Here is a 15539-nt window from a genome sequence, read left to right as displayed (position 1 = left end):
ACTGAGCTCTTCATTATATGGCGAGGTAGGTGGTTGTTCAGGGTTGTGGCTAGCCATGGAGTGATAGGTGCAGGTATTGCTGAGTCACCTTGGCAGGTTGGGCATAGCCTCGATCATCACATATATTATGGCTGAGAGTTACATGAGAGGAGGTTTTGGTACAAGCATATTAGGTGGTCAATGATGACCAGAGTGTTGCAGGGTTGGCAGGATAGTTTCCCTCTGACACTAGCATGGCACCTAGGCATCACAATACTTGACAACTTAGCGACCTTTAGGGATGTGTTGGCTGCTACAGGGGGAGGTCACTCAGATCTTCCATTGGGCTTTAGTGACTCACTGATGGCGTGGGGGACTTCATCAGCATGGAAAGTTGGTCAACAGGAGGATATCAGGAGGGGCTCATGCAGGAGAAACTTCATTCGCATTGGGATTGGGTTGTATCTTTAGGGGCCCACCATCAGAGTGCATGAGATGGACTACTCGGTAGGGCAACTTCATGTGGATTTGGACAAAGTTTTACATTGTCGGGATGCTCTACATATTGGCGGTAGGCAGAGGGCTTCTAACACCTATATCTGGTAGGATAGTGAGTGGAGCAAGTGGTGCTTCATGTTGATCAGGTTGGCTTGGGATCCTGGTATTGAGGGATTCCTTCTCTGCAAGACAGTGCAAAGATCAGGGACGATCCAGTGGCACATTTGGGACCCTAGTATAATTTGTAGTGATAGTGGGGATCCATAGTTAGAGAGGGCGCTTGTTCAGACATTACTTGAGGACAAGCAATTTTTGGCAGGGAAGACTATAATATCCCCAATTTTGATTTTTTATTTGAGGGGATTAATGGAGTTTATTGGGGAGGTTCTAAGCATAACACAATTTTGTAATTTGGTCATTGGATACATTTTTGGCATATGGAACTTAGGAGAAATAGAAAATTATAGCTCTAGTGGAATGTGGGGGCCACAAGAGAAGGAAATTCGACCCAATGGAGCAATTTGCACTAGTGAGAAGAGAGAGAGAAAGGAAGGGGTGCGAATTAGTGGAAGGTGGGGACCACCAAGGGAGAGAGGGCCAACAATTATAAATAGAGCTTGGAGGCCTCCATTTGGTACTTTTGATCATTTGACAATTTAACATTAGTTCCCTTGAGCTTCTTAGCCAAGACAACCGTGCTATTCAGCACAAGGAATTCTTGAGTGGGAATTCCACCCTAATTTCAGAGAACTTTGAGTGTCTTCCTAGTGAGGCAATTGGGAGCTCAGTTTAGAGTTTCCATTGGGCACATTTACAGTCATTTCCTTCAGCTGGAGCAAGTTTTCCTTGGACGCAAGAGAGAAATCTGTGGCTCTTGGGAGGGCCAGCAAAAAGGGGGATTTGGGCCAGCCAATTAGCAGAGAATCCTTCCACAAATAGGGCTGGAGTTTCTTGTCAATTTGCAGGTCTGTTGGTGAGGCGTTTGGTAGAGCTGAGTTGCTCAAATTCTTGGCCTGCACAGGGGCTCATTGGGCATTGTTGCACAATCACTTGGGCAAGGAGAATCTATGGTGTGGTTATGGAGGAATAAGTGAAAATTTGGGAGGAAGTAACCTAGTGGGAAGGTGATTTTCTAGGAGAGATTTGGAGCATTTTGTAGCAGATTTCATTTACAGCTAGTTTGCTAGCTAGTTAGAGGTCCACGCACAAATTGGGGTCACTGGGGCACGTTGGACTCAGCCCAAAGCTTTTCTGGTTTTTTGTGGGTTTTATGAGAGGAGGCTAGGATTAATTTTGCAGAATTTTCTGATCACTCCTGAGGGCAAAATTCCTAGTACCACTTAATAGACAGCAACATAAATTGTTGGAGGACACAATTTATTCTGGGACCATTTCCACCATTTGGGTTTGGGAGAATTTTCCGGGTTCCTTGTGAGGAGGCTCCAGTTAATTTCTTGGAATTTTTTGAGCAGTTTAGAAGCCTGAAACACCAATTCCTTTCCAGCCAGTAGTAGCAAAATTTACTGGGCCAACGCATAGACTTGGGAGAGCAATTCCCAACACTTGGGCAACTCCATTTGCACCTGGGAATTGAATAGCTTGCTGTAGCAAGCCCAGGTTCCTCTTCTTCATTTTTATGTACCTTGTTTTCTCAGTTAATAAAATGGCTCAACTCTTGGTACAATTTCTGGTGCATTTTGTCATTATGCTGGTGTGTTAGTTTTATGGTTATATGTTTATGCTTTATTTGCTGTTATCACTTAATATTTCCCGTTAGGAATATTACAACTGCATAAGTACGCAAGGTCAAAATATTTCCTTGAGGAATCAACTATATAGAATAAGGAAGTCAAAGGATGAAGACATGACCACATGTCTAATGAAGATCTCACAAATAAGAGACCTGTTGCAAGGGCTTGGGAAGATTGTTACAAATTCTGAGATGACTGTTTGTTTATTAAATGCTTTGCCAATTGATTGGAGTAGTTTTGCTTCTTGAAACAAGCATCTACTCAAAGAAAGATACTACACGCTTCGATGAATTATGGGTCAATGTATCTTGGAAGAATATAGGATGAATTAAAAGGATGATACTGAATCTAGGAGTTGTCTTTAGTGAGACTTTTTGGAAGCTTTTCCGGTGGGTTTGTCCGCTCTAATTTCTCTGAAATCCGACAATAATTTATTGAAATCACAAGCTTGATGGGTAACCCCTGCACAATCAAAGTGCCCTAGGGATTTTCCAGAGTGTTGAATCCATATATACAGTAAAAAAACTAGTTTAAATAACACAATCAAGATTTCACATCAATTTTTCCGCCGGATTACGGCACCGGAAAGTCCAAAAAATCACACTAAAGACAACTCCCTTAATAAATTTTATACTACACTTGTTTACATCTCGTTATTATCCAATCTTTATGTAACTACTTGCTTAAATTATGGTGGGTAACTATGTGGCATTGTGTTGTGCAAAACCGACAATAACAATCATTATTATAACACTTCCCGACTAGAATTTTTTTTAGATTTTTATTTTTTAATATAATTTTTATATCTCACGATTCAATTTAAAACCACATAAAATTATTAAATAACCAATTAGAAAAAAAAATAAAATTATATTTAAAAACTAAAAAAACATTTTTAGTTTTCAAAATATTGTGTTTAATATTTATTTTTTCAAAACTTTAATAAACTTCATACAATTTGTTTAAAGAATTCAAAACTAATTCAAAGTCAAAGCTTTTTGACCAAAATAAAAAAACAATATAAATAGATATAATAATAAAAATGGTAAATGTCTAAATGATGCTTTGAGAGTCTAAAATATAGTTATGACTTAAGTTGACTGGTAAGATTTGAGAATCCAAATCCAAATCAACAAGTCTATGAATAGTAATTAGAGATTAAACTACTTCTTTTTTGCTCCTTTACTCAATTTCCTTCCCACTACATACCTCGAAACCCCAAATATCATTAATGACATTCTCAATTTCCTCCCACTACGATATCATTAATGATATTCTCATATTTGTTCAATTGATCCACCTATTGAGGATTTCATTGTTTTAGTTTCCCTTTTATTGTATATTGTATAGCAGAAGCCACAATCTATTTGACATGTGAATATAAATAATTACGCCGTAAGGCGTTCCCTCTGAGATCAACTTCCTTAATTGCCACCGTGTACTTCTCTGAACCATTCAATTCTATGTTAGACGATTCAAAAGTTACAGACCGTTCGATCGATAATTGCATACCGTTCGATAAATAATAATTAGATAAAAAAAACTTTACAGATTCTTGTAATCAGTGAACAAAACGTTACAAATTACAGATAATGCAGTTTAAAGTTAGCAGCGATGGGGGTTTCAAGACAATAGCAGCCATCTTTCAGTGCACTTCAGTCCGGTGCATACAAACAGAGGAAGAATTCAGGAATTGCTGCTGAAACCCCTGCCAGACCGCAAAGTTTTGGCCCACTTCCACTTCACTAACAGCTTGCCTCTCCTGAAGATCCATGGCCGCCACCACAAGCTTTTTCCCAAAGCCATTTACCAGCTGGTAAGTACACGATGCCATTTCTGGGTGCCAAGTTTGAAAGATTTGTAAATGAAACACTTCAGAAAAATTGAAATCATTTGAGAGCATGGTATTGTTCGAGCTAAATTATTGTCCATGCAGTGATGCGATACAACAAGTTAACTTAGTTAAAACCATAAACCATATAAATCTAAAAGTTTAATTAACTTTTTCTTTTCTGTGAATAAATATATGAATAATATTGAATATTACAATTAGATAAATCATATATAATATCTTTAAATAAATTCACCTGTTATAGATAAATCATATAGGTTGGTTTTGAATAATTTCATATGCTTTTTTTTTCCAATTGAATCGATTCTACTTTCTTTTATATATATGAGGGCAGGCAAAAGAAATAATAGAGAAAACATAAGATATTGCTAACCAAATATGTTGGACAAATGCCTTACTCTGGTATGGGTTGTATGTAGGTAAGTTGGGTCGACCATATTATTATTTTGTTATTTAAATATTTAAAGTTTTTAGTTAGAATTTGGTTAAAAAAAAAAAATTGTTAAATTTTGATATTTATTTTTTAATATGAGTTTTTGATAGTATATATAAATCCAGTATTTTGAAAAATTTTAAGTACTTAGATTATAAAAATTTCACAATTTAAAATATAATTTCAATAAATCTCTATTAAATTTTAAACAAATTAGACTATAGAGAAAACCTTATATAACAGATGAAGTATATTTATCACTACCAACATTACGAGCATTATCTAATGCATATAAAAATATACAGGTAAACCGAACCTATTTCTCTAAAACCCCTTTGCATCACATGAATAAATAATAATTAAGAATTTGTGGGTTTCAATTGCTTATTTCCACATAACCTTCAATTACTTCACATGGCACTAAGTTCCAATTATCCTGTGGTGTATTTTATGAGCCCCAGATTGTTTGGATCATACTCAATTTCATGCATCCAGTGGCGTTCTATTGTAGATTACCCCACCCAGTGAAAAAACAATCCTTGAAATTTGATAATACATTCTTTTCTTTTTGTTTTCGAGGTAGGATGGGAAACTGCTCAAGCTGAAGCGGCAACTTCAAAGCGTGAGCTGGAGGTCGCAATTGCAGAGAAGGTTGAACTGAAAAGATCCTTGAATGAATGCCAGATAGAACTTCAATTGGGCAGGGAAGAGATCGATAAGGTGAAATCCGAAAAGAATCTTCTCTTCACATCATACCAAGACGTCCTCCACTCCAAAAGGAGATCCCAAGATGAATTACGCACCATGGAGATGAAACTGGAGATTGCAGAAAAGGAAAAGTCTCGTTTGAAGTATGAACTTCACTTGCTTAACAAGGAAATTGAAATCCGGAGCGAAGAGAGGGAGCACTCCATGAAAGCTGCAGAGGTTTCCCACATGCAATACCTAGAGAATGTCAGAAAGATTGCTCAGCTCCAATCAGAATGCCAGAGGCTGAGAGGATTAGTGGGCAAGAAGGGCAAGAGTATATCCCAGCCAAGCAGATCATCATTAACCAAGCCGTGTCCAGCAATTACGCCGTAAGGCGTTCCCTCTGAGATCAACTTCCTTAATTGCCACCGTGTACTTCTCTGAACCATTCGATTCTATGTTAGACGATTCAAAAGTTACAGACCGTTCGATCGATAATTGCATACCGTTCGATAAATAATAATTAGGATAAAAAAAACTTTACAGATTCTTGTAATCGGTGAACAAAACGTTACAAATTACAGATAATGCAGTTTAAAGTTAGCAGCGATGGGGGTTTCAAGACAATAGCAGCCATCTTTCAGTGCACTTCAGTCCGGTGCATACACACAGAGGAAGAATTCAGGAACTGCTGCTGAAACCCCTGCCAGACCGCAAAGTTTTGGCCCACTTCCACTTCACTAACAGCTTGCCTCTCCTGAAGATCCATGGCCGCCACCACAAGCTTTTTCCCAAAGCCATTTACCAGCTGGTAAGTACACGATGCCATTTCTGGGTGCCAAGTTTGAAAGATTTGTAAATGAAACACTTCAGAAAAATTGAAATCATTTGAGAGCATGGTATTGTTCGAGCTAAATTATTGTCCATGCAGTGATGCGATACAACAGAGAAATTTTTTTAGTGATTTTGCTTTAAAGAACTTTTATTTTTTTGAGAGGATCTTGATTCTTGCCCTAAACCAGACATGGCAGTCAGAGCATGTAAGGATTTATTTTTGTTATTTTAATTTTTCCTGTAAGTTTTAGGTCTAAATTTGAAAATGTTATTTTTCCCTGTTTAATTTTGTTATTGTCCTCTGCTTTATGGTGTTTGTGCGGATATTGCAGTGCAAGTTTCAGATGTCCCCAGTTTCGATGGCTTAACAGAGCCTGGTGGAATAAATTACACACAGCAGCATATTCACACATTAATCGATCGTTTGTGGGATGGTAAGTCATAATTTTCATGGATTTTTACCGCCAGGTTCCCTCAAGCTCAGGCCGAACCGCTGATTGAAGAGCTGAATTTGACTCCGGGAATCGCAGAACCGGAAGAGGAATACGACGTCGGCCCTCGTTTGGTTGAAAGGAGTCTCAATTTGGATATTAATGGGGACTCGGAAAAGAACGCCAGTCTAGAAGAACTCGGTCATCATGTCGGATATTTTCGCCTCGAACACTCGCACGCTGCGAAGTAAGTGTTAGGAAGATTTTTGAGAAACTATATAGAGGCATTTATTTAGATTGGGTCTGTGAGGAAAACGATTAAATAATTAATCGATATAATGGTTTCGTAGTTTTTTTTTTAATCGAAGAAATTTGTTTGGAGCAGCTCTGCTCTGAAGTCTATAAAGTCGTCTTCTGGATATAAGACAAAACTCGTAGGGACCAAACCTGGTCACCTAACTATCCATCTTTAGAACTATAATGTTTTGGTAGTTTAAAATACCATTAATGTAAACTTTGTTTATTGGATAAAATTTGGGGAAAATCTTGGGTTTAATCGAATTCGAAAGGCGCAAAGGTCTGGTGTTCTGTAACGGCGTTGATGGACGTTAGATAATGAACAAAATAATTATTAGCTTCATTATGTGTCTGATAGATCCCTTTAGGTCGTTGCTTAGCTGGGATTATGCGAGTGTTCTTTTCTTTTTGTTTCTTTAAATATTCTCTTCAATTTAAATCTGTTCAATTCGACTCTACCTTTTATAATATGTTTATCAAATATTCCCAACTTGATGTGCTGAAATGGGATAAAAAAAGGGGTGCATTGAGTGATGTTCACGGTATTGATTGCTGGTTGAAACCAGAGTATGAGTCGCATAGCATATCATTAGATCCATGGTTTCACTGGGTAATCAGGATTTTCTGTAAGGCCATTCGTTCCAAGAGTGCTCTGGCTCAAACACAATTAACATTTCCAAGATTTCCAATCTGCTTATCCCAAGACTGCTCTGGCTCAAAACACAATTAACATTTCCATTCTACTTATCCTAATTAATGCCAAGTTCATGTCCACGTTGGTGTCAAATATACGCTCCTATCCACTGAACAAGAATGCGTTTATTGGGAATTAACTTTTACCCATTTTATTATAGCTTTTCAGGAGTAGCCTTGGCACTCTTACAGGAAAACATCATACACCATACAGACTTTTGATTATTACTCCTTGGTTCTGCCTTATTTCCGGGCACCAATCTGGCAATCATCGGGATTCTGCATGGTGTTTAAGGATTTCTCTTCTGCAACATATTATTTTTCTGATTGTGCTTTGAGTTTCATTGATATATTTTTCTGATTGTGATTCTGAGTTTTATTGATATTTTGTTTTGATAATTCCTGAATATTAATATAATCATGGGTATCCTATTCATGAGACTGAAACTTAAACCAAAGAAGTGCTGTAGTAAAACTGTCTGCCGACATGCATGCTTTATGAAGTACAAAAATGAAGGTAAACGTCTTCTCAAGCAACCTTTTCTCTCGCAAAGTGATGCTAAATGTCTATGTGCTTTTGCATCAACACGGCCTAAGTATTTATATATATCAGCTGCTTGCAACCTCAACCTCAATGGAGATAGGGATAATGTCTAAAGCTAATTGCTTTTAAGATGATTCTCTCCACGAAAAAGCCATTGTAGAGGTATGTTATCCCTATTTCCAAAATTTCTCATGAGAAGAGAATTTTTATCGTTCTGATTTTTTATCGTGCTTACCCAGTTGTGGTTGTTCATTTGATTCTGTGCAAATCTATTTTAATATTGAATAGCTGACGTGAGCTTGCCCCTTATAGCTTTACGTTATGCAAGTTATGCAACTTATCTAGGCAAGTAGATACATTATACATGTGAGGCTTCATACCGTGAGTAAACTGACCCGCTTAATTCTTACCCAGTTGTGGCTGTTTATTTCATCCTGGATACCATCCTTTTTTATTGAATAGGCTATGTGAGCTTGCCCCTTTATTTATGGTTTTCGATGCATGAACTTTTCAAGATATCAGTGACAACTTTTCAAGATATCAGTGACAAGGGATGCATGTTTTTATTCCTACATCTTTCCTCACTACCTATAGTTTAGAAATAACATTGCTAGAATGGAAACGATCATGTAGAGTGCATCTAAAGAATAATCCTCTATCCTGTAGTCAGCAAAGTAGAAAAATGTGAAAAACGCTCTTTGCAATGAGAAAATGCATTTCAATGTGTGGGTGAGAGAGAGCTCGAGGTAGGGAAGTATTTACTGTTAATTGAATTTAAGTATTTATATCCTTTTCTTTCCTAAAGCAGAAGGCATTAGAAGGTATTAATTGAGTGAACTAGCAACAGGTTTGTGACAAATGGTTACACTGACACATTTGTTATGTCTAGGATGTTCTACTTCTTCTTCGAGTCACGGGGAAGCAAAGCGGATGACCCTGTTGTTCTTTGGATGACTGGAGGCCCTGGTTGTAGCAGTGAATTGGCTGTCTTCTATGAAAATGGGCCTTTCAAGATTACAGACAATTTAACTCTGGTCTGGAATGAGTATGGATGGGACAAGGTATTCTGTCTTTTGTGTTAGTTTCAAGTGTTTTTTGTTATTTTTTTAATGTTTGAGATAGTATTACAAGTTTTAAACGTTTTTGTGCACAAGATCGATTCCATTTTCAACCCTATTCCTGAATATAAGATTGGATCCACTTGAGTATTTTATCTGCCAATCATGGTTTCTTACAGGTTAATGAGTAGAACGTATTTTGATGTATTTGAAATTTGTCTTAAAATAATGCTTTGATTAGTGGTTAAAAAGAGTATGGCATTTCTGCATTGTTTGATTTTTTTGCTTATGGGGTACTGTGTTATATTTGCACTAGGTAATCATGATAGAGGAAAACTTTAGAAATTTGTCATATATTTGAAATTTGAAGTCTCAACGGATAGTCTTAGCAGAGGAAACCACAATTTAATTCATTGAGAATGCCTAGGGCAAGCATTCAAGAGACTATTTTAGATTTTATTTAATTTACAATCTGTGAAATCTATGGTCAAAGAAATAATCATGTTAATGGGAAAAGAGAAAAATTGAAAAACACTTCTTAGCCAACCCACTGATTTTTGCTACTATTAATGTCATGAATGTGAATGGACTCAAAGGCTGGTTTGATAGAGAAACTGCCATTTAGAACACGATAGAACTTATGACAGTATTTACTTGCAATTTGCCCAAGCAGTTACCAGTGATCGAATTAGTCATGGCTTTCAATCTCTCCATATTGATTCTGTGATTCATCAAGTTTTAGTTTTTGCCTTCTTGAAAATGGACTATTATGAGTATGGTTCACTATTCTATTAAATTTGAAAATTTGCATTTGAAAATGCGGTGTTTGACGTTTTAGAAATCTGGTTACTGTAGATTCTAGACGTGTGTTTCAACGTATTATGCTATTATGTTTGTAACTTTGTAGGATATATTCATATTTTATGATGAAGGCTGACAAATGTTGCTGAATAATATATACCGCGATTATGCATGGGAAATTCTCCTGCATACTGATGCAGATATTGTGCGTCTAATAACCATCTCGGGGTTCCTAATGAATGACCTTAATATAAGACACTGACAAAATGTGTCACGGTACCAAACAGAGACACTTTTGAGTAGGGTATTGGGCCTAAGTCTCTTGATGCTTGCTATTATAAGATTCTTGTAATGCATTTCATTGTTGAGAGTTTCAATGGAAACATGCGGATTATATATGAAGATTGAAGGATAAGACATTGGCAGAATGTGTCATGGTTCCAAAGAGAGACACTTTCGACTTCGGTATTGGGTCTAAGTCTCTTGATTGCTTGATATAAGATTCTTGTAATGCATGTTATTGTGGGGAGTTTCAATGGAAACACGCGGATTATAAATGAAGATTGCAGCCAAAAAGCAATGCTACCTATGATAAATTTATAATATATAACCAGGGGAAAATTAGGTGCAGAAAACTTACTTCAAAATCAATGGCTAAATTTGTTTGAAATTTTGAATGCAGAAGTTTTGTAACTAAGCACGGTTGGCTTTTTAATTATCCCTAAGGAGGGAAGAAGTCACATTTCTCATGCTTTAAAAACCTAATATAGTGAGGTCAAGGTTGATGTATCTGGTCCTGCAGAATGGGATTGTGCTGTGAATGGCTCAAATGATACTGGCCTGGGAATGACATATTGTGCACCATGCTTTTTAGATATTTTGTTAAACCGCATCATAGATATGTACCTGTCCTATTATCACTCATTGATGATGAATGTAGTGGTTCACCTAAAGTCTGAACTGTTTTGTATGATCACCGTGTTTCTATGTTATTTTGTATAAATTATTTGTTATAACTATTTTCAATTTATGTACCCTTTCCTATAACTTGAAAAGGATCATTTTGTGTTGTGAAGACTCAAGATCTTGAATATAATATGTTGGTGACTTGGCAGGCATCAAATATCATTTTTGTGGATCAACCTACTGGAACCGGATTTAGTTACAGCACTGATGTACGTGACCTCCGTTACGATGAGAAGGGTGTTAGTAATGATATGTATGACTGTTTACAGGTATGTTTCATTTCTTCCACAAATGATGTATTTGATAAGTACTTAGTGTAGAGTTGGAAAATGGTTTTTTCCCAATTAGCTGTTTAACCATTTTGTGGATGGCCCATGTACAAGTTCAAAAATTTCAGTTTGTAAGTAAAAAAAACTTGTAGTTGTTTGTCACAGACAATTTAACTCTGGTCTGGAATGAGTATGGATGGGACAAGGTATTCTGTCTTTTGTGTTAGTTTCAAGTGTTTTTTGTTATTTTTTTAATGTTTGAGATAGTATTACAAGTTTTAAACGTTTTTGTGCACAAGATCGATTCCATTTTCAGCCCTATTCTTGAATATAAGATTGGATCCACTTGAGTATTTTATCTGCCAATCATGGTTTCTTACAGGTTAATGAGTAGAACGTATTTTGATGTATTTGAAATTTGTCTTAAAATAATGCTTTGATTAGTGGTTAAAAAGAGTATGGCATTTCTGCATTGTTTGATTTTTTTGCTTATGGGGTACTGTGTTATATTTGCACTAGGTAATCATGATAGAGGAAAACTTTAGAAATTTGTCATATATTTGAAATTTGAAGTCTCAACGGATAGTCTTAGCAGAGGAAACCACAATTTAATTCATTGAGAATGCCTAGGGCAAGCATTCAAGAGACTATTTTAGATTTTATTTAATTTACAATCTGTGAAATCTATGGTCAAAGAAATAATCATGTTAATGGGAAAAGAGAAAAATTGAAAAACACTTCTTAGCCAACCCACTGATTTTTGCTACTATTAATGTCATGAATGTGAATGGACTCAAAGGTTGGTTTGATAGAGAAACTGCCATTTAGAACACGATAGAACTTATGACAGTATTTACTTGCAATTTGCCCAAGCAGTTACCAGTGATCGAATTAGTCATGGCTTTCAATCTCTCCATATTGATTCTGTGACTCATCAAGTTTTAGTTTTTGCCTTCTTGAAAATGGACTATTATGAGTATGGTTCACTATTCTATTAAATTTGAAAATTTGCATTTGAAAATGCGGTGTTTGACGTTTTAGAAATCTGGTTACTGTAGATTCTAGACGTGTGTTTCAACGTATTATGCTATTATGTTTGTAACTTTGTAGGATATATTCATATTTTATGATGAAGGCTGACAAATGTTGCTGAATAATATATACCGCGATTATGCATGGGAAATTCTCCTGCATACTGATGCAGATATTGTGCGTCTAATAACAATCTCGGGGTTCCTAATGAATGACCTTAATATAAGACACTGACAAAATGTGTCACGGTACCAAACAGAGACACTTTTGAGTAGGGTATTGGGCCTAAGTCTCTTGATGCTTGCTATTATAAGATTCTTGTAATGCATTTCATTGTTGAGAGTTTCAATGGAAACATGCGGATTATATATGAAGATTGAAGGATAAGACATTGGCAGAATGTGTCATGGTTCCAAAGAGAGACACTTTCGACTTCGGTATTGGGTCTAAGTCTCTTGATTGCTTGATATAAGATTCTTGTAATGCATGTTATTGTGGGGAGTTTCAATGGAAACACGCGGATTATAAATGAAGATTGCAACCAAAAAACAATGCTACCTATGATAAATTTATAATATATAACCAGGGGAAAATTAGGTGCAGAAAACTTACTTCAAAATCAATGGCTAAATTTGTTTGAAATTTTGAATGCAGAAGTTTTGTAACTAAGCACGGTTGGCTTTTTAATTATCCCGAAGGAGGGAAGAAGTCACATTTCTCATGCTTTAAAAACCTAATATAGTGAGGTCAAGGTTGATGTATCTGGTCCTGCAGAATGGGATTGTGCTGTGAATGGCTCAAATGATACTGGCCTGGGAATGACATATTGTGCACCATGCTTTTTAGATATTTTGTTAAACCGCATCATAGATATGTACTTTTCTGAATTGTATAATATCTAGATTTCTGTCCTATTATCACTCATTGATGATGAATGTAGTGGTTCACCTAAAGTCTGAACTGTTTTGTATGATCACCGTGTTTCTATGTTATTTTGTATAAATTATTTGTTATAACTATTTTCAATTTATGTACCCTTTCCTATAACTTGAAAAGGATCATTTTGTGTTGTGAAGACTCAAGATCTTGAATATAATATGTTGGTGACTTGGCAGGCATCAAATATCATTTTTGTGGATCAACCTACTGGAACCGGATTTAGTTACAACACTGATGTACGTGACCTCCGTTACGATGAGAAGGGTGTTAGTAATGATATGTATGACTTTTTACAGGTATGTTTCATTTCTTCCACAAATGATGTATTTGATAAGTACTTAGTGTAGAGTTGGAAAATGGTTTTTTCCCAATTAGCTGTTTAACCATTTTGTGGATGGCCCATGTACAAGTTCAAAAATTTCAGTTTGTAAGTAAAAAAAACTTGTAGTTGTTTGTCAACGAATGCAGATACTTTAATGAGTTTTGTACAAACTTGTAGTTGCTTGTCAACGAATGCAGACTTCTGACTTTAATAAGTTTTACCAATATCTGCTAGGCATTTTTTGAAAAACACCCAGAGTATGCAAAGAATGACTTCTTTATCACCGGAGAGTCATATGCTGAACACTACATTCCGGCAGTTACAAGCAGGGTCCACCAAGGAAACAAAGACAATGAGGGTCTTCCAATAAATTTGAAGGTATAGCGTGTCACATTATTTTGCTTTGTTGCGGTTTATTTTTTGTGTTATCTGGCTTATCACATTTGTGCTCGTCTATATGGAGGTCAAAGAGACAACTATAATTGATGGGCATGTGTATCCATTCTATTTTTACGCCGTAAGGCGTTCCCTCTGAGATCAACTTCCTTAATTGCCACCTTGTACTTCTCTGAACCATTCGATCCTATGTTAGACGATCCTATGTTAGACGATTGAAAAGTTATAGATCGTTCGATCGATAATTGCATACATGTATGACTGTTTACAGGTATGTTTCATTTCTTCCACAAATGATGTATTTGATAAGTACTTAGTGTAGAGTTGGAAAATGGTTTTTTCCCAATTAGCTGTTTAACCATTTTGTGGATGGCCCATGTACAAGTTCAAAAATTTCAGTTTGTAAGTAAAAAAAACTTGTAGTTGTTTGTCACAGACAATTTAACTCTGGTCTGGAATGAGTATGGATGGGACAAGGTATTCTGTCTTTTGTGTTAGTTTCAAGTGTTTTTTGTTATTTTTTTAATGTTTGAGATAGTATTACAAGTTTTAAACGTTTTTGTGCACAAGATCGATTCCATTTTCAGCCCTATTCTTGAATATAAGATTGGATCCACTTGAGTATTTTATCTGCCAATCATGGTTTCTTACAGGTTAATGAGTAGAACGTATTTTGATGTATTTGAAATTTGTCTTAAAATAATGCTTTGATTAGTGGTTAAAAAGAGTATGGCATTTCTGCATTGTTTGATTTTTTTGCTTATGGGGTACTGTGTTATATTTGCACTAGGTAATCATGATAGAGGAAAACTTTAGAAATTTGTCATATATTTGAAATTTGAAGTCTCAACGGATAGTCTTAGCAGAGGAAACCACAATTTAATTCATTGAGAATGCCTAGGGCAAGCATTCAAGAGACTATTTTAGATTTTATTTAATTTACAATCTGTGAAATCTATGGTCAAAGAAATAATCATGTTAATGGGAAAAGAGAAAAATTGAAAAACACTTCTTAGCCAACCCACTGATTTTTGCTACTATTAATGTCATGAATGTGAATGGACTCAAAGGCTGGTTTGATAGAGAAACTGCCATTTAGAACACGATAGAACTTATGACAGTATTTACTTGCAATTTGCCCAAGCAGTTACCAGTGATCGAATTAGTCATGGCTTTCAATCTCTCCATATTGATTCTGTGATTCATCAAGTTTTAGTTTTTGCCTTCTTGAAAATGGACTATTATGAGTATGGTTCACTATTCTATTAAATTTGAAAATTTGCATTTGAAAATGCGGTGTTTGACGTTTTAGAAATCTGGTTACTGTAGATTCTAGACGTGTGTTTCAACGTATTATGCTATTATGTTTGTAACTTTGTAGGATATATTCATATTTTATGATGAAGGCTGACAAATGTTGCTGAATAATATATACCGCGATTATGCATGGGAAATTCTCCTGCATACTGATGCAGATATTGTGCGTCTAATAACCATCTCGGGGTTCCTAATGAATGACCTTAATATAAGACACTGACAAAATGTGTCACGGTACCAAACAGAGACACTTTTGAGTAGGGTATTGGGCCTAAGTCTCTTGATGCTTGCTATTATAAGATTGTTGTAATGCATTTCATTGTTGAGAGTTTCAATGGAAACATGCGGATTATATATGAAGATTGAAGGATAAGACATTGGCAGAATGTGTCATGGTTCCAAAGAGAGACACTTTCGACTTCGGTATTGGGTCTAAG

General features: G+C 36.0%; 1 protein-coding gene across 1 annotated transcript in view; it reads left to right on the top strand.

Annotated features, from left to right (window-relative positions):
* The first annotated feature begins 5790 nt into the window (after positions 1-5790).
* The window catches only part of LOC149176424 (uncharacterized), a 39454-nt gene continuing 29705 nt past the window's right edge, over positions 5791-15539 (top strand). The window contains exons 1-8 of the mRNA XM_089421463.1: positions 5791-5856; positions 5951-6014; positions 6370-6471; positions 6568-6715; positions 8892-9063; positions 10977-11096; positions 13244-13363; positions 13624-13767. Of these exons, the coding sequence (XP_089277589.1) occupies positions 5791-5856; positions 5951-6014; positions 6370-6471; positions 6568-6715; positions 8892-9063; positions 10977-11096; positions 13244-13363; positions 13624-13767 (936 nt within the window). The remainder of the gene's footprint in view (positions 5857-5950; positions 6015-6369; positions 6472-6567; positions 6716-8891; positions 9064-10976; positions 11097-13243; positions 13364-13623; positions 13768-15539) is intronic.

The sequence above is a fragment of the Pinus tabuliformis genome, chromosome 4_1 (genome assembly GCF_031772625.1).
Source record: "Pinus tabuliformis cultivar Carrire ecotype Pingquan chromosome 4_1, CPIR1, whole genome shotgun sequence".
Lineage (NCBI taxonomy): Eukaryota > Viridiplantae > Streptophyta > Pinopsida > Pinales > Pinaceae > Pinus > Pinus tabuliformis.
The sequence above is the reverse complement of the archived record's forward strand: the minus strand, read 5'-3'. Positions and strand labels throughout refer to the sequence as shown.